This window comes from Nyctibius grandis, chromosome 8 (genome assembly GCF_013368605.1).
Source record: "Nyctibius grandis isolate bNycGra1 chromosome 8, bNycGra1.pri, whole genome shotgun sequence".
Classification (NCBI taxonomy): Eukaryota; Metazoa; Chordata; class Aves; order Nyctibiiformes; family Nyctibiidae; genus Nyctibius; species Nyctibius grandis.
In genome coordinates, this window is record NC_090665.1 from 5,226,150 (window position 1) to 5,251,470 (window position 25,321).

Sequence of the window (25,321 nt, forward strand, 5' to 3'; positions counted from 1 at the left end):
AGCCTGACAATCAGCTGACAACACAGCACAATTCACAACACAACATCCAAGCCTCTTAGGTTCTTGTCAAGTCCCATGTAACGTTCTGCTTTTTGAAAGATCAGGATAGCATGAGAGTGACTCAATTATCAAACCCAACAGAATGGACCATACAGAGTTCAAGGAGACCTAATTTAAAGAATGGCAAGAGGGGGCTGGATCCAAAGAAGCCGTTACACACACAGATACCTCTGGATCCCTGTAGTCAATGTTGGTCAAACAAACACCTTTATTTTGTGTTATTTTATGAGGTCTTATGTTAATAATCCATACGCTTAGGGACAAAAAAGGGTGAAAAAAACAAACTTCCTAGCATAGCATTCCCCCTCCCTTATTTGGGAGGCAGGCCTGTACCCTGCACTATTCTTAAGCAGTCTGATACCCTTTGGTAAACAGTATCTTCTAAAAACCAGTAAGTCAGATATTGAGAAAGAAGACAGCAATTAAGAAAGTTAAACCTGTGTAAAGTATTGCACAACGCCTGTATTTAAGAGCACTGTACAAGACAGGAAAGAGTATTTCATAGCCCGGTACCTGGACAGCATGCCTGTCAGAGCCGCTGTAGACAGAGATCTGTGGCAGCGGTGTCCGGGAAGTGGAGGTGGTAGTGACAGTAGTTGTAGATGCAGAACATGTTGTTGTGTTTGGTTCATTCTCCATAGCTGTGAAGTGTTCGTCCAGCCTGGCAGAATGGAAAAAAAAGTGGTTCACAAACAGGCATCCAGCACACACTGATTTTAAAGGCAAAAAGATCTAAGCTTCACTGAGATAGAATAACGGACAATTTTCAAATGGGTGTGTAGTATTTGCTACTACTTGATGGAATGTGTTGAGAGATGTGGTTATAATCTTCTACGATCCATCAAGAGTAGCGGTAGGTGACCAATTTAGGAATACACACAAGACTTCCAGCAAGGTACACAGGAGTACTGCCGCATCCCGCTTCCCCACAGCACAGCACAGAAACTGCTGGCTGACCATTCTGTACCTTCAGCAAAACACGTTCTTGGCAAAAATCACTGGCGGCATGCTCTGTTTGGAAAGAGGTGGAAAGGATGGAGAGAAAAATGCCTTTTACAGCAGTACCTCCCAAAATACAGCAACAGTCAAGGAAGAAACTATCTAATTAAGCATCTCTGATGATTCCTCCCCAGTACAATCTCTCTCCCAAAATGTCGTCTTTAAAACTGAAATGAATCACGTATCTCAATATATGAGTGTTTACTTTAGTTTCTTTTTCAGTATTAGTATTATGATTAACAGGAAATAGCATAGTTGTTGTTTATTGCTTTTAAAAGGATGTTAAAAAAAAACAGGTGTGGAGAAGATGTGCTTCCTTCTTACAAAAAAGAAGGGCTCAGAAAAATAATCGTCGAGAGAGCTGCAACATACTAGGAAAAAAGCAGCGTTACCAAGCGCTTAACAAACTGCCCGTTGGATGCTGCATCAAACAAGAACATAATTAGGAGTTCCAACTCACACAGCTGAACGCAGAACGCCATGCTGCCAGCTGCTAGCTTCACCTCTCAAAACATGACTACTTTTCAAGTAGAGAACAGCACATGATGCCGCAGCTCCTGAGTACTTGGAATAACTAAACTTTAATAGATATATGGTCACCCAAGGACCTCACGCCTATCATTGTATTGTATACTTGCATATGTTTTGCCAGCAAAGAAAATTCATGACAATAAATCACGCTTCAAAGCCAGAGACCCATACTATTAGAACTGAAGAAAAAATACAGCTTTGCTGTTAAAAATTCAGATCTGTTGTGCATTATTGATGCCATTTGTCTGCCTACATTAGAGGGCAAGTTAACATACATGGTTAACCACTTCAACTGCAATAAAAACAGCAACACTTCTACAACCACTTTACACTAATTTCACATAATGCTAATGACAAGTACCTTGAAAAAAGTTCTGTCTCCTCCAGAGGACATTAAAAGCACATCAAAATATTTACACTCACAACTTGTCTAGCTAGTTTTAGCAGAGTTATGCAACCAGTTAAATTAGCCTAAGAAAACAACACTGGATTTCCTTTGTCCTCAGCCACGCTTTAGATGTATTATTAGTGAGGTGCACAATGTATCCCACTCTACGAGCTGTTCCATCAGAAGTTCATCCCATGAGAGGTGTTAATCCTTCAGCTGAAAGTGTCTCATTTTCAAAAATAATTTTGCCATTGCCCAAGTCGTTCCCACGACGGATGTACAAGGAAAACAGGAAAGATCCTAAACTCTTGTTCAGTGTGGTCTGGCGCTGAGGTGCATCTCAAGCCCTCCTCTAACGCCACACTTGGAGCTGACACAGCTGCTTACTTGCCACCCCTCAGTCCTACCGCAACACCAGTGCCAGGCAGCACAGCACTGACACGCAGAAACAGCGTGCTCTCTTTCGGCTGCAGGAACAGCAGAGTGCTTCAACGGGTGACACTTGTTAGAAACCTCTAAGTGAGAAGTGGAATGTTTAAGGGAGAAAATACATAAAAAGTGATTGTTTTTAGCAAGGAAACAAAGAATCCATTAGAATTTAGCAGATGGATATTTTATGTGAGGAAAGCATAAAAAACCACTAGAGACTTAAAATCAGACTGCCTTTACAGCATCGCTTTCACTTACTTCACAATGCTGTATATGCTGAGACCACTCCTAGTTATAAAAAACCCCAGATTCAATTGAAAATAAACTTCCAAAATTGTTCATTGAGCACTCAACAATATCAAAAGGCAAAACTCCTAACTTATAGTAATATCAATTTTGGTAAATGTGTGATGATGACCTTACAACGATGTTGCCTGTGAGCAACTTAACGTTAACTCAAAAGAACCTCTGTACGTTTTAGAAAATGCACTGAACTCTGACTTTAACCAACCACTATGCATTTAAGCAAGCCCAAAATACAAAGCACAACAGAAAACTGTATTGAAAATAAGTATTTATTCAAGTAGTAACAGTACAAAACACCACATAATTTCAAATTATACTGTGCACAATGTAAATATTCAGCAGTTTTGTTCTCTTTATATTTTTCAGTCAAAGCAAATATCTAAAGTAAAAAAATACCTGCTGTTCTATACCAATAATGCTGAACCACCTTCACAGTGGATATGTATGTCACTACTCATGTTTTAGAAAGTTTGACTTTGGGTAAATGTCACAGTAACAGCAAACACTGCTGACAATCTACAACCATAACTGGTATTTGAAAACAGTTGTGGGTTTGTTTGGTGTTTTTTTTACATATACAGTTCATTCTTATTCTTTCCATTCATGACCTCTCCTTACAACTCCAAGGGTACACACCACAGAAAATAAATGAAAATTTCCTCCAAGTCTAATCCCTACAGGCATTTTTGTATGTGACTGAAGGCTCCGAAATAAATCCTCTGTCTTCCCTTTCACTCTGGCCACAGTATATAGGCCAACCTCGCCCAAACCTTGGGGCTGTGGGGTTTTATTAAAAAAAAAAAAAGGAAATTTAAAACTCCCCTCCGTGGAAAGACAACCCACGTCACGCGGTGCAACTTGCTGGTGAAGCGGCACGGAGCGGCACCAGCCCGGGGGCTGCCCGGGCCCGGCAGCCGGGGCCGCCGGCGCGCTGAGGGAGCCCCGGGGCTGCCCCGCAGGCAGCGGCAGGGCCCCGCGGCCGCCGCTCCCCGCCGCAGGCCGGGCCGACCCGCCCCCTCACCCCCCGCACCGGGCCGCGGCCTCGCCCGGCCCAGCCCCGCCGCCGCCGCAACCGGCAGCCGCGCTCCGGCCCCGCGCCGCCGCCCCCCTTCCCCAGCGGCCCCGCAGGCGCCGGCCGCCGCCGGGGAGGGAGGAAAGGCGGGCGGCAGCGGAGGGAAGGCACCCGCTCCCCGCGCGGGGCCGGCCCGCCGCCGGGGCGCTGTCAGGGCGCGGGTCCCCGCCTACGCGCCCCGCCCCGCCGCGGCCTGGCCGGGGCCTGCCGCTGCCGCTCCCCCTCCTCCGCGCGTCCCGCCGGGAGACTCGCCTCGGACAAGCCGCTCACTCCGCTTCCGCCATCTTCTCGCCTCCCTCAGGGGGAGGTGCCGCGCAGCCGCGCTGGGCGCCGCCGGCGCCGGGCACGTGACGGCGCCCGCCGCCATGTTGTCGGTGGAGCGTGGCGTCGTCGGTGAGGGGCGGCGGCGGGGTGCGGGCTGGCGGCAGCCGGCCTGGGCTGCCCCCGGAGCCTCCCGGACAGCCGTCGGGTCGCGGTGAGGTGGCGACTGGCATCACATTAATGCAGGAAGGTTGTGGTGAGGAGCAGCGGCCTGGGTGGGATGAGGGGCCTGGCCTACCCGAGGGCCCACGGTGGTGCGGTGCTGTGTGTTCAGCTGAGCACAGCAGTGGGGACACTTATTTGAATTTTCCTGTGGGAGTGGTGGAATGGGGCTGTACGTTACCAGGGCCAATGGCAAATTAGCTTTACTTATTTTAATTATTTAGCTACAGTAGGAAAATGAAGGAGCTGAGACATGCTGTTTTGAGAGTACCGTTGGGAGGTTAAGATCAGGAAAGTACCTGCCCATAGTGCTTTTCTACATTGGCTGCTCAAGGACCTCGACAGCTCCAACCAGAACATTGGTCGTGAACTTCTAACTTCTCTGAGGAACATGAAGCAGAGGAGTCCTTTAGTCCCTTTAGCCAAGCTTTCAGTTCCTTCCTACAAAATGCTGGCTCAGAGCCTTTCCTTGCAATGGAAAGTGCCTCTTCTCTGAATTGACCGTAATTGACTAGAATTGAATTATGTCATTAATTCCTGTCTGAAATTAGCACCCGCTGCATATTACCTGGCATAGATGAGCAAAACCCCACCTCCAGAAAGACAAATAGCCACAATACCACATAGGCCTAATTCAAATCTTATGTGGGACATCTTGACAAACTTGGCACCTCACCCCTCTTCTTCATGAAATGTCTTCCTGAAGAAATAATCTTCTGTATCTTAGAATTACATAACATTATTACTTAGCCTCCAGGTGTACTAGTAAAGTTGCTTGTATTCCCAAAGATACAGAAAGAAAGTGGCTCAGTGCAGTGAGAGTTAGGAATAAAACTGCTACGTTGGACAGGGGTGTTGGCTCATGACACTTAAATATTTGACACAGAACCAGTTGTGTGAATGCAAACAAAATCGGTGAAAATCTTAGAACAGCAGGAACAAAAAGTAAAATGTAACTCAGCAATACTTCTTTGTGCAGTTAGGTTGCTGTTTCCTCACACAGTGCAGCTTCACCAACTGATAATTGGACATGAACAAAAAAAAATGGCCAGATGTCCAGCAGCTAGTTGGGATAGACAAGTACTTTGCAAAAAGGAGAATCTCAGCAAGCATCTTAAAAAATGCAAATACCTTCCAGAGCATTGTAGATGAGCTTAAACTGTTGGAGGGTGAAGCAGTCACACTGACCGCAGGTGGACTGCGTGTGACACGTAGTGACAATTTACCAGGTCTAATGGGGATGCCTGGTTTCTCTAAAAGATCATACGATGATTCAGTAGGAGAAAATAGGAATTTTCATAGGTTAGAAAAGAAGGAGGTGGAGGGAAAATGAAGACTTATGCCGGAATACTCTTGGAGATCTGGTAGGAAATAGAAATAGATGTTGGAAGTTCTGGTGCAAGGTACGGGTGAGTTCAGATACAGCAAGGTACTTCCTGTTGTACAAAAAGGATATGAGACTGTGGAAGCTGGGTGGAGAAAATAACTTTCTTTTCAGGAAAAAAAAAAACTGCTGCAGGAAGGTCAGGTAATGTGAAAAAAGTTGTGTGCTTTGTAACCACGCCTAAGGTAAACAGCAAATAGGGCATGAGGTTATTTTATCACAAATGCGGGAAAGAGCAAGGTGTGTGGATTGGCAAGTGCTGAGCTCATGTGGCAGCTTGTAACTGAGCATGAAAAAGCTGAACTCCACCATGCTCTAATACAAACATCCTGATGTGATGCTGATTGGAGCGTGGAGGGGGGGGTGCCAAAAAGGAATTGTTTTTACTATAACATAACAAAACAAAGGTTCCCTATTTCTTGGGACTGACAGAAACATCTATGTGTTCGGGAAGAGTTGGGCAATATAAATATATGTTATCAAAGAAGCTGTTGGATGTATTTTAAATAGGCAAAGCTGGGATAAGGTGGCTTATGATTAACAGTTGGAGTAAAATACCTGTTGTTAGCCATCCCCCTTCTTAGTTAAAAAGCATCCTTCAGGTTTCTTTCCTAAAAAATACCTTAGCCATTTGATATACGGTAATTAAAGCTTCACCTGAACTGAACGTACTGTCTTGCGGGCAGTGCACATTGCCTGGATTCTTTAGAATTCTTACAGAAAATAATTTAAGTCGACACTAGTTGTAGGAAATGCATTGCCATCGCTGCTGAACAGCTCCGCGCTGGCTGCGAAGGGCAGCACGCTGCTTTTGAAATGGGTTTGTTTAACGTCATGGATTTTCTGTGGCACCTCTCCAGTCAGGTTGGTAGTGACAGAACTAGGGGAGGAGTCGTGGTGTGAAACTGATGGCGAAGGAGCACAGTCAGACGTGCCCAAGGCCATTTCTCCTGACGCTCAGATGGTAGCGGCGGGTTTGGTTCTAGGTGACAGCCCAGCTGGGGATCCTGGTGCACAGACAGCGCAGCTGCTCTCCGCAGAGAACCGCCACAGGCCCTGCTGGCCCTTTCAGCCTCAGGAGGAGGATGGTCTTATCTGTACCCCAGTGGTGACGGGTTCTCCTCCTTCGCCCTCCCCTGAGCGCAGCTCCGGCTGTGGTGAAGCCCTGCAGGACGAGCCGCTCCTAAAAGAGCCCAGGCACCTAGAACTCGATAGAGGCGTTCCGGCAGCCCCGGCTCAGCCACCGCAGCCGCCGGGCTGCCCGCTGCCGCCGGCCGCGGCTCCCGCACCTGACCGGCGCTGCCCCGCCGTCCTCCCGCCGCGCCGGCGCCAGGGCCGCGCTGCCGCGCAGCAGTCCCAGCATGCCTCGCGGCGGGCCGTACCAAGCGGCGGGGAGACCGCAGTGCGCGCCCCCGCTCCGGGCGCGAGGAAGGGAGAAGAGGGGCCATCGGGTGGCTCCTGGCCCGCCTCACGTGGAGCGACCGGCTCCGGCGGCTTCGCTACGGGGATCCCGGGTGCATCTGCGCCGCCGCCGCCTCCCCCCTTCCGCCTCGGCGTGGAGCATTCCGCTCCACAGGTGTGCGCCGGAGTCCCGTAGGGAAGAGCCCACGGAGCGCGCGGGGGGGGAGACACACACGAGGCGTGGCGCCCGCCCTCCCCGCTGGCAGAGCTGCTGACCGGCCGCTCCCGGAGCGGCTCCTCCTTCTTGCTGCGGGACGGTCCGTGCTCCCCTCCCGCGCCGTCCCGCACGGCTCCGCGCTCTCCCCCTGCTCCTTCCCGGTGGTCCCCCCCCCAACCGTGGTCCCGCCCGCCCCAGGCTGGCGCCGTGAGGAGGGGGCGGGACCGCGGCGCGCTCGAGGGACGGCGGCGCGCGACGGGGGTCGCGCAGCCGCCGCCGCCTCCCGCTCCCTCAGCGCTGCCCTCCCCTCCCCTCGCCCGCCGGCCCGGGCGGTGCCGCCCGCCGAAGCGGGGGGATGCCGACACAGCGGGACAGCAGTGGCAACAGCACCATGTCGGCTCCGGGCGGCGGAGGGGGCGGCCTCGGCGGCGACAGCGCCCACCAGGTCCGGGTGAAAGCCTACTACAAGGGGTGAGTGAGGGCGCGGAGCCCCGGGGACGGGACGTGGGGCCCGGGCAGGCGGCGAGGCGGCGGCCGGCATGAGGAGAGGCTGTTGCCAGCGCCCGGGGCGGGGCCGCGGCTGGGCGCGGGCCCGGCGCGGCCCTGCCCTGTACCTCGGAGCGGCGGTGCCCAGCCTCGGGTCTGAAGGAGCCGCTGGTGTGTTGGGGGTGCTCGGGCGGGCTCCCCTCTGGTGCCGGGGTGCGGAGGACACGCCCGGCTCTCCGCCGGTGGCTGAAGCGAAGGCCGGCTGTCCGCCTTGCCAGGGCTTCTGTCAGTGGGGGCTCGTACCGTCCGAGATCTCTCCAGCAGCAGGTTTTCGGTGCACTCGCCGTAACGTTAAGATCTCGAGTCCTGAATGTCCATTTAACTTGTAGGGGAAAAGAAAAAGAGGGAAGAAAAAAAAAAAACCTCACAACTAAACAACCGCGTTAAAACGGCTTTCGAGTGCTGCTCTGCACCGGGGTGAGGCTAGCGGGGCTTGTGCTCGGAGGAGCCTCTCCCGGGGGTCGGCTTTCACCGGGGGGCTGGGACGGGCTGGGCGCCGCCGGGTCTCCGTCCTGCTGCGGTGCCTTCCCGGTAAACAAGGATGAACCTGAGGGGCCTCCTCTGCCCTGCTCACCCGGCTTCCCACGCCCCCCCTGGTTGTTTACCTGCAGCCAGTAATAAATGCGTATTCCTTCCTAACACTTGATCGGGGGACACGTGCCAAAATTCATGCTTAAAAAAATATGTTCAGGTGCAGCTTTGGTCCTGGGCTCTGCGTGTTAAGTGATACTCAGGTCTAAAAGAAGAGGGCGTTCAGATGAAAAACCTTTTTCATCAGTTTTTAGGCTGTTTCCCAGGGACTGAGCGACTTCCAAGGGAGTCTGTGAATGGTAACTAAGCCGCCGTCTACTGTCAGTTATGCTTCTGCTGTAAAAAAAATAAATATGCTGGAGGTCTGCACAATGAAAATCTGAATTTTGCTGGTGTAATTCAATGGCTCTGCAGCAATAACCTGTAAGTCAGGAGAAGTGTTCTACTTTGGCTTCACAGTCCCCTATTAAATAGTAACAGTTACAGGACCTAACTTCCCAAGTTTGAGTGCAAGGGTTGAGAGTGGTTCATTGGGCCATTAAGTTTGAGAGGAGGTGATCTAAGCAGAAAAAAATGTAGGCTGCATTTTTGGATTAAGATTTAACACATGATACTCTCGACAGCTTTCTTCCAGTTATCTGTATTAAGTAAAAGAAAAGATTTATTACACTTACAGTATTTACTATCTGGTATCTCTAGCTTTATAATTTTAAGAAGAGGTGTAGAAACCATGCTGAGCATTTGGTATTTGCTACTGTATTTGATTTCTGGCTTGTGTCAGCTTTGGGGCTTTTCTTGACAAAAGTCTGTAGAAGTACAGTAGAGACTGGCACAGTCTGTGGTTTTAAAGGACATGTGAAACACTGTCAAATTAATAATATGTAAAATTCTAAGCTCTTTGTTTTACAGTCCCTTTAATCCACCATTTCTCAAGGACATGGAGATGCTGATGGCTATTAGCTGGCAGAAGTGTTAATTTGGTCGGGCAGTGAACTAAAGTGGGAACTGTTCTGGGTTAAAACAGTTTAGTTTACTTCTGCTGGGTCAGTTTTAATCTTGATCATTTCCACATGCAATCACATGAATTCTTGCTTTAGCACAGGGAGGCTATGGTGCAAGAACAGAGGTTGTGGGAGTGAGGAAGAAAACTGCTACATTGGACGGGAATGCTGGCTCATGACACTTTAAATATTAGGTAATAATTTGCACAGACACTGGAATGTTTCTTTTGAATCTCATCTATTGACTTTTTACCTCTTAATGCAGTTATCATTTAATAATGGCACTGAGTCATACAGGGTGTTGGTTAACCATCGTGAATACCAACAAACTAACAAGCTGAATGCCTTAGTTGTGATTTGTTTTGAGATCTAAACAAATTATTGTCTCTACTTTCTTACAACAGAAGGCCTCATGCCCGCTTCTCAGATCAGCACTATCAAGAAGTGGGTATCGAAGCAAAACACTTTACCTTCACTTACACTGAAACCACTTGCAGACTGAGGATCTAAACGGTGATATCAAAGGCAGCATTTTCCCTTTTCATCAAATAAACTGTCTCAAGATTAGAGCTGGATAGAGGATTTAATGAGGAATAGTGTTAATCAGGAAATGTTAATCTCTCTTAATTTCGTTTTAATAGAAACACTTAAGTGGGTTGTAGAAGGTACTGTGAAAGTCTTGCTAGGAAGGTCTTTTCAACTTCCAGAAGGAGTTTCTGGTTAAAGAAAAAAACCCTGCAACTCAGAAGAGCAGATTTGTTCTTGAAATGCTTGGGAATCTGATAGTCAGGATACTGGCCTGGGGCTCGAGACACCGCGCTTACTGACCGAGAGCAAAGAGCCGAACCTCAGTCCCCAAAACATCCCTTAGTCTGGCCCAGAGCCTAATTGCTTTTCTCAGCCAAGACAAAGACTTTCATGAAGAACTCTTTGAAGGGTCTTTGTTTCATTCAACCGTGCAATGGTAATTCTTTATCTTAAATTCATCAAGTATGTAAAACCAGGAAGGAAAATTTTCCTAAAACAAACAGAGATCATGAGAACAAGAGGATGGGAATTCGCAGAGACTTGGAAATTAGGGCATTAGGTTGAGTTTGTCCACGTATTTCCTTCTCTCGGGTAAGCCATGCTTATCTTTCTCATAAGGCTGGCTGTTTAAAATGCTGAAAATAGTCTTATCTGTTTTAAAGAGTTACCGTAATCTGTGCCGTGTATGTAATAGAGGTTCCTGAGTTCTTAGGAGTTGAATTTATTACACCAAATGTTTACATACTTTTCTGTTGATACACTAACAACATGCAGCAGCTTCAAACGTGTGGCACCGAACAGCATCTGTAATTACAACCATTTCAGCTTTCTAATATTATTCAAAGTTTACCTTTTGTCTTATCTCATTTGTTGTAGGTGCTTTTTGTCAGTTCAGTACAAGAAGCTATTATATCATTAATACATATGGGGAGGGTTGCCTTGTAGCAGTAGAGAACAGGCAGGAATAATACACTGCTTGTGCACTAGCAGTCCTGGAGAATTTTAATGATGTTCATTTAAAAAAAGAAACAAAACCAAACGAACAACAAACTTGAACCGTTTTTCTGCCATGATTAGAACTGCTAGCTTGCGTTCTTTCAGTGCCTGACATGGATTTTGCACTGTTTTAACTGTGTAGGCTGTAACATAGGTTAGACTTATAATATGGTTAAAGGCATAGGTTACCAGTGCTTTGCCCACCTTCAGTTTGATTTGGTTCAAATGAAGAATACTCCTGACAGTCCTCTCATGTTAAACTTGCTTCTTTTATTAATGTTAACACATTTACCTGAGTGGAGGGAAAAAAAAAATCCGATTTTAATTGTAAAATCAAAATGTACCTCCAGAAATATTTCCAGGAAATTAATTTCTTAAGAATTTTTTGAGTTCTCGCATCCTTTCTTTACATTATTCTTCTTCTTGAGCACTTTCTGTTCGATTCTTCAGCTCAATGTCTTTCATTGTCTGTTGAGGGTCAAGTTCCATAGAGGAGAGTGTTCAGCTTATGAAAGCTTTGGTTTAAGCTTATGAACACATTTTCACTCCTTCTTGCAGTTTCAACATTGATTTAATTTTCTGGTGATACATTTTTTGCAGTAAAACAGGTTGCGGGAGCAGGCGATTTGAGACCTCAGACTTCCACTGGGGAAAGAGATGCTTTGAGTTGTTCCGAATGGCAGTGCCTGCACCTTATGGTACTGCAACGATACTGAAACAGCAGAATTCTCCAGGAGTCTTGTCTGAGTTAATTTCAGTGAACTATAATTAGACATTATCAAAAGCCTTAATGACTGACGCAGGTGTGTGATAAATGTGTGGATATGTAGATAATATGTGATTATGTATATTTGCACATACATAATATCTGTTAGCTATATTAGGCTGCCGATGGAAAAACGTAGAGCACTAGTCTCTGTTCTTAACAGTGGATTGTTCTCTCAAAGAAGTTTAAGCTCAGAGTGAAAAATAAGATATGGATATTGAATTGTGTTTAACTCTTGACATTGTTTTTTTTTGTTTTGTTTATTTGGTTGGTTGTAGGTGTTTTTTTTTGTTAAAGGATGTTATGACTGTTGGATGATCTGTAAAAGAGAATGCATGAGAAAAGCTGTTTGGTCTTGGGAAAGGTGGGGAAGATAGTGATGAGGTTCATGGTCTTCTAGAGATATTTAAAATCTGTTCTCTGGTGTTTGTGTTCAGATTTACCATTTGCATTTTCTCAGTCTTCCTGTGGTTTATCTTTTACTGATTCTTACATTTGCAGGATATTGATTCAGGTAGGCCTTTTATTAGTATGAATAAAATGATCCTTTATTAATATTTATGGGAGATACAAATGACAACATTTTAACTGAAAGTAATTCAGGACAAGTACTGTCTGGTTTATTTGCATGTTTCCTACTCACAGGTCCCTGATTAAGACCTATTATAATAGTACTAAAACAAATCCTAAAAAACCTGGTGCTTCCATAGTAAGAGTTAATTGACACATCCAAATGTGGTGGTGCAAAGGGTGTGCTTGAATCAGATTTTATTCTAATTCCCTGTGTGTGTCATGAGGAGACAAATAAGGACATTATGCCTTAGAACAGCTTTATAACGAACATGCTTATTAAAAGCAGTGCATAAGCTTATCTTCATCAGAAGGAAAGGGCTGTTGTCAAGAATTTTTTTCCCACATCTGAGTGGAAAGAAAGCATTTTGTATTTTTTCATGCAAGGCAGCAGGCTATGGTCTGCATTAACTTTCCTTTGTTCTTTAACTTAGTCTACTCGTTTTTGTTTAAAATGACAAATTTCTTCTCAGTAGAGTTTAACTTTGTCTTAGCTTGAGCAAGTACAGCTTTTTCCTGATGAAGATGTTGTCAGTGCGATGTTAGGTGCAAGAAAACACCATATAATGCAAAGGTGTGACAACAGAACCACTCGAGACCTGTCTCAGTAGAAAATGTCAGTGTCATCAGTATAGTTAAAATGGCAAAATAAAGCTCGTAGAAAGACCAGTAATCTTTCAGTTTCTGTGTTACCTAAAGCTGGCTTCACATCTCTAGGAAAAGTGTGCTAGATGTTGCTTGTAGAACCTTATTCACACTTACGTACATTTTTTTTAATATTGCTGTTGGCTAGGGTTCTCTGAAAGACCGATTAGTGTTTGTTACAACAGAGACGGTAAGATCCTCCAAATGTATTTAATACCTGTCTGATACATGTCCTGTTGGGGGTATCAGGGTAGTATTTTAGAGAATGTGCTTAAATTCTGAAATAATTAAGCTCCCCTTTTATTTGAAGGGCAACTATTTTGCCACTTGAAGGTAGCAACAAGTAGGAGGAGTTTTTTTCAATTGGTACCAGCTTTTACTTTATAGATACAGAGGGATTCCTAGGCTGTTCAGTACCTCTTAACATTGTGAGTTTTTCTGTTCACTGTAGTACAAATAAATCTATTTCGAGTGGACTTGAATTATTGAATTTGAAAAACTGCTGAAGAGGTTTTATTAATTTTTTTTAATCTTTAGTTTTTGCTTGAGCATCAGTGATTACTGTCTCTCAGGATTGCGATCTGTCATCTAACTCTTCTTGCTTGTCTCACCATCGCAGTCATGTAGTCACTGCTGCTGTTAACATACCCTCTCCCATTACTGACTAGTTCAATCACAAAATAAACTGCAATAATTGAAATACTTATCTCTGACTTCTCATTGCCCTTCAGAACCTAACTTTTGTTTAAGAAATTATTCCAAAGTGAATATATCTGCGCTGAGATGTGAATAAATGAGGGGACGGTAAACTTTAGCACAGAATCAGTGAGGGTGCTAGGTAAGCAGGGCCTTATTTCCTTCCCTGAAAAACAGGAAATACAGGTTAAGACTTTGCCTCCTAATACAGCCTCGTGGATTCTCTTTGGTTGATGCCTGCGTGTCTGTAACAGCAATGTGCTGCTAAATCAGACCAAGTTTGTAGCGCCAAACACTGGCGTTGGGTTCACAGTTTGTGCGTTTTGAGAGAGGATGCAAGGGGAGGCCTTCGTGCCGCAGAGAGCACAGCGTGCCTTGTGGGATGGGTGCAATTGGGTGTTTCAAACGAAGCCCCGTTTCCCCAAAGTACTGTACTGTGCCCAAATACTGGGGTCCAGATATTGTTTTGTCTTGCATTTTGTCTCGTGTGGAAAGAAGAGGAGCAATTCCTCAACCAAATAATGTAGCAGCTTTTTTGACTGCTTTATTCAGATTATTGAAGAGGTGTCATTTCACTGTCCTACCCATTTACTGGTCTTTCCCCTAATTAAGCTGCCTCTGATCATGCTCATAAATCCAGAAGTAGGCTAGCTGTTCTTCTAGAGTGCTTAGAAATTGCTAGTTTATTTTATTCATGCTGAACTTAAAGGAGCCTCAGGCAGGCATTTGTATCGTGTGTTCTCTGCCGCTCCTGAAAGCGGTTCAGGTTCAGTGACCACGGTATGTTATGTTAAGTCACGTACTTGATACAACTCTGCCCATGCACAAGATGATTTAAAGATGTTTAACTTGCTCCATGTGTACACTTCAGTGTGGTAGTTATGTTGATGTGAATTTTGGCCAGATAGAAATTTTGTCTGTTGCTTCAATTCCCCTACCACCACCACCAAGTAGTGCTGGTGGCTGACACCAACTGCAACAAATCCCAACTAGCTGAGGTTTTTATGGGAAGATTAGTCTCTGAGCTCAAACATTGGGCTTACATGAGATGTTTGAAGAGCAGTGTTGTAAACAGCCTTCTCTCTTTTTTCCTCCACCTTCCTCTGAACTGTATCTCTGAAATCCTTTGTTTGAAGGACTGCAGCCCTGGGTCACCAGTGCCCCTTTAAAGCCCAGCAAATACCAAGACAATGGGTCAGCATTTTATGTTAACATATTTAAAACACCAGGTTAACTAACTCTTAATTATAACAGAAATGCCCATCCTGCAAAACAGTAAAGTAGTAAGTTCTAATTCTAAGTATATGACTCTCTGTCTGCCTTCCCCATCATTATGGTGAAGCATCATGGGTTTCTTTTTAAAGGTACTTTCAATATTTGGAATGTTCCCCCTAATCTGCTAGGAAACCTGTTCAGTAATTTTCATTAATGTTTCATAACATCTACACAATCAAACTTTAGTTGGGGGTGTATACATTGTTACAACATTTTGATATCAAATAACAAAATGACTGTTAAAGAGCAAGTAAAAACAGCAATATGTTAATAATGGTCTTCAAATTTTTGCAGCATTTAATTCTTCAGTTTCCACTGGTATAATATATCTCATTTCTGTGTGTGGTTAGTATCTGCTGCAACTCACTTCATAGTTATTTGGATGTTTAAATCTTAATTTTTCTTAAGCAGATACCTGGAGGATGAAATGTCAAGTTAGTTGGTAATAAAAATCACTTGGAGCCTGACTTTGCTACAGGAAGGGAACTTATGTGCTAATGGTTTACTAATAGTACTTGATTATTTTTTAGGGGGCTGCAGCAGGGATGTTTTTTACATTAGTGTTATATGGAGGGCATTAGAGGTGATGATCAAATGCTACATATCACAGTATAATTTCTCAGATTTATTTTTTCTTTTGCTCAGGGACATCATGATAACGTATTTTGAACCTTCCATCTCATTTGAGGGACTGTGCAATGAAGTTCGAGACATGTGCTCCTTTGACAATGAACAGCTTTTCACCATGAAATGGATTGATGAAGAAGGTAAATCGGTGCTTGGGGCTTGGTCTTGTGACAAATATTTGATCAATATGTTCCTCCGCTCTCTAGCTCTCCTCTCCCTTTCAACTTTTTCTTTCCTTCTGCCTTCATAAGATAAGCTTATAAAACATACTTAATAAATAGGTTTTAGAGATAGTAAGTCTATAAATAATGGCTATCCAATGCCTTTGTAAGTGTATCTTAATGGAAAGGTGGTTGTTTCAAATGACTTAGCGTGGAGAGCTCTTTTTTTTATGAAATAAATAAATTAAAACTCAGTGGTTATCAAAATATAAATTCAATGTTAGCATTTATTAGGAAGGAAATTGAAAGTGTTCCCTTATGCTGCTGAAGAAGCTCATGGTTCCCATTAAGTCTGAAATCTTTGAGAGTTAAACTAACAAATACAAATACAAATTACAGTATTTATCTACAGTATTGATACAGTTTAATATGTAGTTGAGTTGTATGTGTAACCAAAACCATTATATTTTGAGTGTTTGTATCAGCTGTTACTTTAGCAATTTAAAGTCTCTTAACACATAACTATTAGTAAAACTTTTCCTAACTATTAAAAGAGAAACTACTTGTCCAAGTAGCTTTTCATCAAAATGTAGTAGTAACAGCCTTGGCTGAGAACGCTTGTCGCCTCTTACAGTGCTTACATTATCCATGTTAAAATTTACCTTGGATGAAAAGAATTCAGAGTTTGTTCACCTTTTTCCTTAACATGTGTAGTCCAGTTCTGAGCTGGATGTATACATTAGTAATTTTTTGAAAAGGTTATTTGTAGTTCCTATTTTCTTTGTGGAATTGCTATATTCCACACATAGGTTTTGAGCTACACCAAAGAGATGTCTGAATTATGAAATAGCTGTTGAGTTATTTTAGCATGCTAAGTACTTGATGCAATACATAAAAGGCCATAATGTGCAGTGATTTGTCGGCAGTGATTATTATTTGTATGCAGTGATTAGCACAAATAATGCTTATAGAACTGTTTCCCCCCCTTCTCACACCTTTCCCATTCAAAATTGGGCAAGTGTCAGTATGTCCAGAGCTTAAAGCTAAACATGGACCAAAGCTGATTTTTGGAAGTGCTATATGGGCACGCGTCTTGAAGATTATGTGGTCTTGGGAATCTGAGCAGGTTTTCTTATCTTTTTTATTTCCTTCCTCTCATCATTCCCAAGTTATTTACACCAGGCAGATGCAGTAAAGTAAAATGAACAATGTTTATGACCAAACTTCTCTGCAGAGTTGAACGTTTATTTCATAGTAAGCTTGCTGTTTTGTTTTCTCTTGAGGATAGTAGACTTCTCACTGAAGAGGGAGAGTCAGTCATAGTAAGCAGTACGTAACTTCTTAATGAAACATTTATGGAAAATTTTGTGCAGATTCAATGGATTACTTGGAGGAACAGTTCTGTTTCAATTTCTGCTCTTTAGAGACAGGTTTTAAGAAAAAAAAGGAATGCTGCTGCTAGACTAAATTTTTTTTCATGTATTCACATAGGATTCAATTTTCACAAGCAATCCTTGTTTGCTTTAATCATTGACTTCCAGTTTAGTGTCAGTAGAGAAAAAAGTTAATCTGGTGATGAAGAGTGTGTTTAAAAAAATCCCTCTGTCTTTATTATGAGTAATTCTTGTATCTACAATTCGTGGCTTCTTGCCAAGACCCCTGCCTCCTCTCTTCCTCTCTCCGCCAATCTTTAGTGTTTTCAGTTGGTATTCTTTCTAGAAACTCATCATTTGCTTTCTTGGAAAATTCCTGTACTGCATCCTCTTCACTAAAACTGTAGTTCACTCTTTAATAGTAGCATGAGGAAATGTGTGTACAGTGAACTGATGCTTGTTATCCATGCTGCTTGTAGTACAAGACAAGACACGGTGTCTGGGCTGTTTTTTCACTATGTATCTGATCAAGCAATTTAGTCAGTATGTGACTAAACAAGCTTTACCTAGTCACTGAGGTTTTTGTTTGTCATTTACTCCATGTCTTTTTAGCCTTTGCAGGATGCAGACCATCTTGTATAACTATTTTTGTTTCACAGAGGTATGGCGCACAAAGGCAGACCTAATTTAGTTGAGTGGAATCACTTAAATTTTTGGATTCAACTGGAAAATGGAATTAATTTAATTTGATTTTAGACAAATTTCTGTTTTATATGAGTGCAGTCAGTTCATCTTCTCTGTCTTGTGAAATGTATTCTAGGATGAAACTAGCCTTGTGTTTGTGTTCAGTCTGTTGTTTCTTGCTATATAATTCAAAAGTAAACATTTTCTGACACTTTATCTCAGCTTTCTTTAGATAGCTGCAAAATTCTTACTAGTCTGATCTTGTTGAAGGAGCATTTGTAGCTCATCTGTTTTATATACCTAGTCACCACTAAAAACACTCGTGCATTAAGACTTGTGTTACCCCCTTTAGATTTTTAAAGTGAAACTGAGTCTGAGAGCATTGTTGGAGAGGATCAACTATTGCCATTGTCAGCTAAGTTGGGATCACCAGTAAAAAGCCTCATGTGTGAGTCAGACATTAGTATGAAACTTTAAATCTATAAACCTTCTGTTCCTAGTTTGAAGCACGGTGTCTGTTCTTGAGCCTCCTTTTCTTCTGCCAAAAAGAAACACAAAACTGTTTGCACAGGTGTCAGAAACAAATGAAGAAAAACTGGTTTGTTGATTCTTATAGTGAGTCTGAATAGATATAGCTGTTCCTTCTCCTCCTGCCATGCTCTGCACTGTGTGAGTTTATGCAGTGGACAGGCAGTTTGATGTCCAGATAGGCTAATTGTAGGGGGGAGGCAGTGTGGTGAAAGATGACTACAGCTGGCTTAAAAGAATAGTTTTGAGGATTATGACATGCAGGAAAAAATAAAGAGAGAATGCTGCAAATGGACAGTTTAAATCTATTACTATTATTTTAGCAATAGAAAAGAATGTATATATTAGAAACAAAACAAATTAACTGGAAAAACTTTTGTAGGGTGAGTTTTAAATGTCCCCCTGCCTGCTAGGTGCATGGTTCTACTGAAAAGCCTTAGCAACGCCTGTATAAATTTTGCTATCTTGTAGTACAAAACAAAAAGAGAATAGTTAATACTGTTGCTAGTTAGCTTTCAAACCATGGTATTGACTGAAGACTCAAAGCAGTAGCACTTTCAGATTAGATCCAGTTCAGCTGAGACAGAAATTGTTCTGCCTTCCTCCAGTTCAGTTACCCACAACCAGTTTACCACTTAACGGTGTGGAAAGTGGTATTCCTGTTAAAAATTGGAAACGTTATATGACGGTAGACTTGCCGTATGGCATTTTGGCTAGAAAGCAGCTTGTTCTGCTCACATGCTGGAGTACAAGCAGGCAGAGGTAAATCCTTTGTTCTTGCACAGAACATCTCGTGTAGATGGAGGGGGAGGAAAAAAGGTTCAACTAATAACCAGAAGTATTTTCTTTGGGGCAGTGATGATTCAGATTCAACATTGCTTTAAACATGTTTCAAATAACTTTTTTATAATGTTACTAATCTGCCTCAGACACTGACGAAAACGTTTTGTTGCATGGCTGTTCTTTTCAGTGTTTGTAGCAGTTCCCAAACACTGAGACACTCGGGAAATCAGTTAAAATATCAACGAAGTCTTTAGATGCATCTTGAGAAACAGGTAAAGTACAGATTGTGTGTCCAAAGGAGTATGAACCAAGGCTAGAATTTAAGGTCCTTCTTGCTCATGATCCTGAATACAGCAGATCTCTAGCTTGATCTCCTTCATTCCCCACCCACCCGTGTCCCCAGGTTTAAAAGTTACCTATATGTCAAAATTGCCCTGAGGTAATTAAGTGCTATTTAGTGAATCTGAAGTATCTTTGTGGATAAATGTTATATTTTGGAAACATAAAGTAGATATCTGTAAGGAGATCTTCATCAGTCCTAAACTGTTACTTCTGAAACACAGATTTGTTAAAGCAATCCAACACAGTCTCATCAGAGAAACTTTATCACACAAGCATTTGGTATGTATTTTAATCTGCTCCATCTCAAACGGTCAACAAAAGCTGCAATTGTTTTATTAAAAAAAAAAAAAAAACACACACCGCCAAAAAAAACACAACAAAACAACCAGCTCTCCCTTTTTTTCCTGCCTTGGTGCCCTTTCTTTAAGGGATTTTACTTCAAATAGTCCTGTGAGCATGAAATCAGTAGTTAATCAGAAAAACGGGGTGTTTTCACTTAGGTTATATGATTTGTCCAATGTCTTGATTGAGATTTGAGGAAAGACTAGAGGTCTAACTGCTTTTGCACCTCCTGGTTAAAGTCTTGGCAATGTTGAAGCAGCTGTGAAAATAGAATTGACTCAATTTTAATTAAAAATCCCTTAAATAAAATGGAATCTTAGAAGGATTTTAGGTGCAGGAAGATAACCTGCACCTCCTGTGCTGAAACTATGTGTAACCGTGCTTGTGGCAGACCAAACCAATGATGTTTTGTGATTATGATCTGCTTGTCTCTTGGGAATATCTCATATTTTTACTTTCCCTGAAAGCATTCAATATGACTATTTCCAGATGTGCTCTCTGAACAGTGTTAAAAATGAATACTACCCACTTGAGAATATTGTTCTGTTCTGCTGCAGTACCTATCTTAGAGCAGACTGTGAGGGAACTGTTGACTGGCACAGAACTAGTTGGATTGAGTTCTGTATTGTTCTCTTTTCTTTCTGCAGGAGATCCATGTACAGTTTCTTCTCAGCTGGAGTTAGAAGAAGCCTTTCGGTTGTATGAACTAAACAAGGATTCAGAGCTTCTAATTCATGGTGTGGTGAAATTTGCTATATTACTTCTCATGTTTGTACCTTTGAATAAGTGGAATTTTCACCCGGCATTATCAGTGTCTCTTGCGCAGCCTCCTCAGTTAAAGCCTCTTGTGGCATTCTGTCAAGACGATGCTGAAGATCATGCACTGCGCCTTTAGCTGTCAGCACTTTGTCAATGTTCTTAATTTGCCCCTTAATTTAATAAAACTTTGCTGTTATTTTATTAATGAAAGACAGCCCCTGTCTCTTTCATTCATTCATCCCAAGTGCCTTCATACACTTGCTGGCAACGAGTGGTAGAAGATACATAGTAGTGTCCTAAACTTTGTTATTGATAAGTGATTTAAAGCAGCATCTATATTAGGAAAAAAAAGTTGATGAGCTCCATTTGTGATGCCAGATTAGTCAAAAGTTTGACTTTTCTAAAATTAAGTGCTTTAGGCCAGTTTTGAACCTAATATCATGCCCCTGTTTGATGTGTAATTGTTCAATTTTTATTTTTCAGGGTTATATGCCTATTTTGGTAGCTTCTGCAGTGTATTTTTCTTACTGTTTGTAACTTTTGACAAGTAGAAGATAGATCTCAGTTTAACAGAGATTATAGCAGAAAAGCAGGGTATCATTGTAAAGAGTGTTAGTGGGTGTGTTACACTACAGTATCTTAACATGGTCCCTCTCTAAAAGGATGCAAAAATCCTAGTTCACCATCAGCTCTTTTGGAAGGAAGAGACAGCTCTTCAGCTTCCCACAAATTTTTTAAAAGTGGAAGAAGAACATAGTCTGTTTCTATATATATTTCACTGTTTCTGTATGTATTACTCCAGTATCCTTTTTGATCTGCCCTTTCTCCATGTATTTTTGTGTTTGATAAGCTTCTGATTAAACCAGCACCATGGCTCTCTCTCCTCAATTATACTTCTCTCTGACAGTGACTGAAGCTAAATAAACTGGAAAAAATGTCTAAGATAGACAAGATCATATATAGTTGTTACGAGGCTGTAATACAATATGTTTATAGTAGATTTCCAAATATTGGCTGTGACCATTGGTCACATGAGAAGCCAGAATCATTACTTTTTTCTAGTTACTTTCTTTAGGAAATAACTTTGTTTATTCTGCTTTTTGCTTGTATTTCTTATATAGATCACTGTTATGTCCAGCAAAAGGGTTTTGTGGCAGCTTTTCAGCTCACCTGCTCTTGCACAAGGTTTTGTTAAAATGCAGTCTGTGCTGTCTTCCTGAATGGTTGAAAGCATTTCAGAAGTGTTATATTTAACCCAAAGATTTATATTCTGTCCGAAACAAAAATTAATCAGAAGTTAATGTTTTTCTTGCAGTATTTCCTTGTGTACCAGAACGGCCTGGCATGCCTTGTCCAGGAGAAGACAGTAAGTAGGCATTTTGGTTAAGAAGTACAGAAAATCAGGGATTCAGATTTCCTGTTTTAGAAGATTTTTATATTCTATGGTTTGGCTTCCTACAATTATGAATATTAATAATGCAAATGTTTACAAATTAAATATTTAAAAGGAATAGAAAGTCTTGCTAAACTTAAATGTTGTTTGTCATTTCTGAATCATTGTTAATAAGCATTTCACATTCCTGTTAACTATCCATGTCACTCTGCTTTCCTTGCTTTTGCCTCTTCTATCATGACAGTTTTTTATCCTATTCCTGTCTTTTTGGTAGTTGCCAGATTGCTGGCTGACTAACATTGAACAAAGGCTTGTAACCAGTGGTAACCAATGGTAATGACTTGTGTCACCATTTAGAGATCTGTGGTTAGTTCATTTTAAATTGATGTTTAGGTACTATCAAGAGTATTCTCTGAAAACCTCTAATGTTAGCTAATGTACTAGACATTAAAGGGGTAACTTTCCCTCTGTCTTAAAGATTTTAAAAGAGGATGTGTATGTTATGCACACACACATCTGTCAGCTTGATATCCATGTCTCTGACAAATGTAAATGTGCATGCTTAAAAGTTAACCTTGACAGTATGGGTAATGCTGCTGATCTGAAAAAATGAGGTTGCGGACTGAATCAAATAGATTTGCAACTCAGTGTGGTTTTGTATATTCTAGTTTTTAATTTTGGTTCCTGACATGCCTCTAGTAATAAAAAAAATAAAAAAACAAAGTGGCAGCTGTGGATCTAAAGCACTGGGGGATTTGTGCAAGCAACCTTATAAATCGGAGCATGTTCCTGAAACTCACCTTTGTTCCTCCTTCCCTTTCCCCACAGCTCCTCCCCAAGTTTAGGTAAGGTAGGTGCGTACCTTGCACACAAGTGTTTGTATTGTTTGGGCAGTTTTCCTTCTCTTGACTTACTGTTCCTTTTAACTTTGGAAAAGCAGAATTAACTTCGACTTAATCGGGATATTCTACTTCAAATTTTCCCCAAATTTAAAAAATGAAAAAGATACTTGGAACATTACTGTTTCGGTAAGGTGCGGGAGTGAAACTTCATTCTACAAGTCACTCTACACAGAAATGTCCATGAGAAGATGTTGTAGTTCTGTGTTTATGTTTTTATGGATATAACCGTATGTTTTTCCTCTTAGAATCCATTTATCGCCGAGGCGCCCGCCGGTGGCGAAAGCTCTATTGTGCAAATGGTCACACTTTCCAAGCCAAACGATTTAACAGGGTGAGACTCTTGTTGGGTACTTAAAACCATGATACAGGGATGTCTTACTTTCATAATTACAATGTCACTGCCTTGAAAAATTATAAGGTAGTTTTATTCTCATTTTTGTTGTTTGTCTGTAGTATGTAGACTTTTGGTAACCCTGTAGTTTAAGGAAAGTTAATCATTAAATTATCAGGAACTTAGAAAAATAAAAATAAATTTATTGCATTGCACTTTACATACACTCTGAAACCATGATACCGAGAAACCACAATACTGATTATATAAATGCTCCCCTGTTCCCTTAAAATCTTCTCAGAGGGCAAACCTGAACACTGGAATTGGATGACTACGAGCTGAAAGTACATTTTCAGTTAAGTTCTGGGACTAAAAAGGTCTGAACTCGCTTATGATGCACAGACTTTTCTTTCATGACTTTTAAAGGAAAAACTAAGATGTTTCTCCAAACAGCCTGCTTATGATAGTACGTAACCAACTGAAAATAACAAACCATTTGTAATATTTTCAAGAAGCAATGGTCAAATATAATTAGCTAAGGACCAAGAAGGCTATCTGCTGTATTTAGAAAAAGCAACAGCAAAAACCAAACCCAAAATATTTTAATAAGCCAGGTTCCTTGACAGCTTCAATAATCTTTCCTTCTTCTCTCAGCTTAGTGTATTGTGTGCTTAATGCTTGAGATTGTCTCCACTAAACTTCATCTTGAGCATCCTTCATATCTAACTTCTGCTTTTTTTTTTTTTTTTTGACCTCTTCCTGGTCAAAGGCTGTCAAGGCACCGTAGTTTAATCACTTTCCGCTCTTGCTTTTGTAGGCACCCCGTTTTCATGGTTCTTTTGAGTTGTTTTGTGAATATTCTTCAGTGAGCGGTGATCTTCCCATTTCTTGTTATCTGGTGGTTTAACGTGTTGAAGGTTTTGGTCTCCTGCCTCCCTCTGTACAAACATAAGGACTCCATCTACACAGAGAGGTGACAAGACACGTAGCAAATCAGCTTAGGCACAGCAGCCTGCTGATTCAGCTGCCATGCTTTTGACCTGGCGTTGGCTCATGTCTCTCTGGGTCCGTGGGCAGCAGAAGAGACTGGCTGTGCCTGCACCTTTCTGTGTAGATGCAGACTTTCTGTACAGCAGGTACTACTTATTGTTCAGTTGTAACTTTTGGGCCTCCTCTGTATTGTATCTGCCTGTCTGTTCTTGAAGTTTTCAGATAGAGACTCTTGGTATAGTGGCAAGTTCAGTAGGGATCTCTCTGATCTCCTATCCTATGTTCCTCGTTAATGAAAATGTGCCTGAATAGTTCTTATTGTTTACTTTTGCTCTTTAATCAGTTTTGTTGATTTGTCATTCTAGAGAGCTCATTGTGCCATCTGCACTGACCGAATATGGGGCCTGGGTCGCCAGGGATATAAATGCATCAATTGCAAACTCCTTGTTCACAAGAAGTGTCACAAACTTGTCAGTAGTGAATGTGGCCGTCATACACTACAACCAGTAAGTAAAACTTATCTGACAAGTTGCCTTTAAAAAACAACGACACACCAATCAAAAAAGCCCATTTTATACTAATGGTTTTCAAACTATAGTCTGCAAATAATCACAGCAGGTGAAACATTATTCTTTATGCTTACTGTGACACTTTGCAAGAAAGATTGGGAATCACTTGGCAGCATGGCAATTTAGTGGCAAGATGGGAGTCTTAACTTTCACATCTGATATTTTTTCCTATGTCAAATATAAACATAAAAGTGATATTTATCTCATCCTTCACAATGTTCTTACATAGCGTGTATATATATACACACACACATACTATTTTACATCTTGAAAGTGAAGTACAGGTAAAACAAGTTCTCTAAACATCTGTTAGATTATTAGACTATTTCCTATTTTACAGAAAAGGAAGATGAAGTGCAGAAGTTTTGACTTTTCTCTCAAGAAATTAAATCATTTTTAGTTCTTAAGTCCCCAGAAAAATTTAGATGATTACTGGTCCTGGTTTCATATTAAAAGCAGACAGCTACAGGTCTGCATTTTGTTAAGTCATTTGGCTAATATATGTACTGCTGAAGTACTTGAGCTTTTCTGTCTCATTTCTCATCTGCTATACTTCTCTCTGTTATACTGAGTTGTCACTTTAACAGCTTCTGGAAATGTGTCGTAACTTCTGGAAAATAGATAAAATAAGGACTGCAGTGGTTTCTTTTATTGTGTGTAGATTAGAGCAGTAACTACGTTCACTAATCAAGTTAAAAAGTACCTAGATAATA

The 25,321-nt window shown here is 41.9% G+C and overlaps 2 protein-coding genes across 5 annotated transcripts in view; one reads left to right on the top strand and one right to left on the bottom strand.

Moving 5' to 3' along the window:
- Positions 1–4,080, bottom strand: part of PHC3 (polyhomeotic homolog 3) — a 31,834-nt gene extending 27,754 nt beyond the window's left edge. For all 3 annotated transcript variants that reach the window (XM_068405943.1, XM_068405942.1, XM_068405944.1), the window contains exons 1-2: positions 4,038–4,080; positions 574–721 (exon numbers count right to left, since the gene is read on the bottom strand). In XM_068405943.1, coding sequence (XP_068262044.1) covers positions 574–699 — 126 coding nt within the window. In that variant the 5' untranslated portion in view covers positions 700–721; positions 4,038–4,080. The remainder of the gene's footprint in view (positions 1–573; positions 722–4,037) is intronic.
- Positions 4,081–7,515: 3,435 nt separating this feature from the next.
- The window catches only part of PRKCI (protein kinase C iota), a 29,230-nt gene continuing 11,424 nt past the window's right edge, over positions 7,516–25,321 (top strand). Inside the window, exons 1-6 of one of the 2 annotated variants that reach the window (XM_068406248.1) lie at positions 7,516–7,741; positions 15,470–15,591; positions 20,312–20,401; positions 21,739–21,789; positions 22,964–23,049; positions 24,405–24,545. In XM_068406248.1, the coding sequence (XP_068262349.1) occupies positions 7,626–7,741; positions 15,470–15,591; positions 20,312–20,401; positions 21,739–21,789; positions 22,964–23,049; positions 24,405–24,545 (606 nt within the window). In that variant the 5' untranslated portion in view covers positions 7,516–7,625. Of the gene's footprint in view, positions 7,742–15,469; positions 15,592–20,311; positions 20,402–21,738; positions 21,790–22,963; positions 23,050–24,404; positions 24,546–25,321 lie in introns of those variants that run through there. The other variant, XM_068406249.1, reaches the window with a different exon arrangement.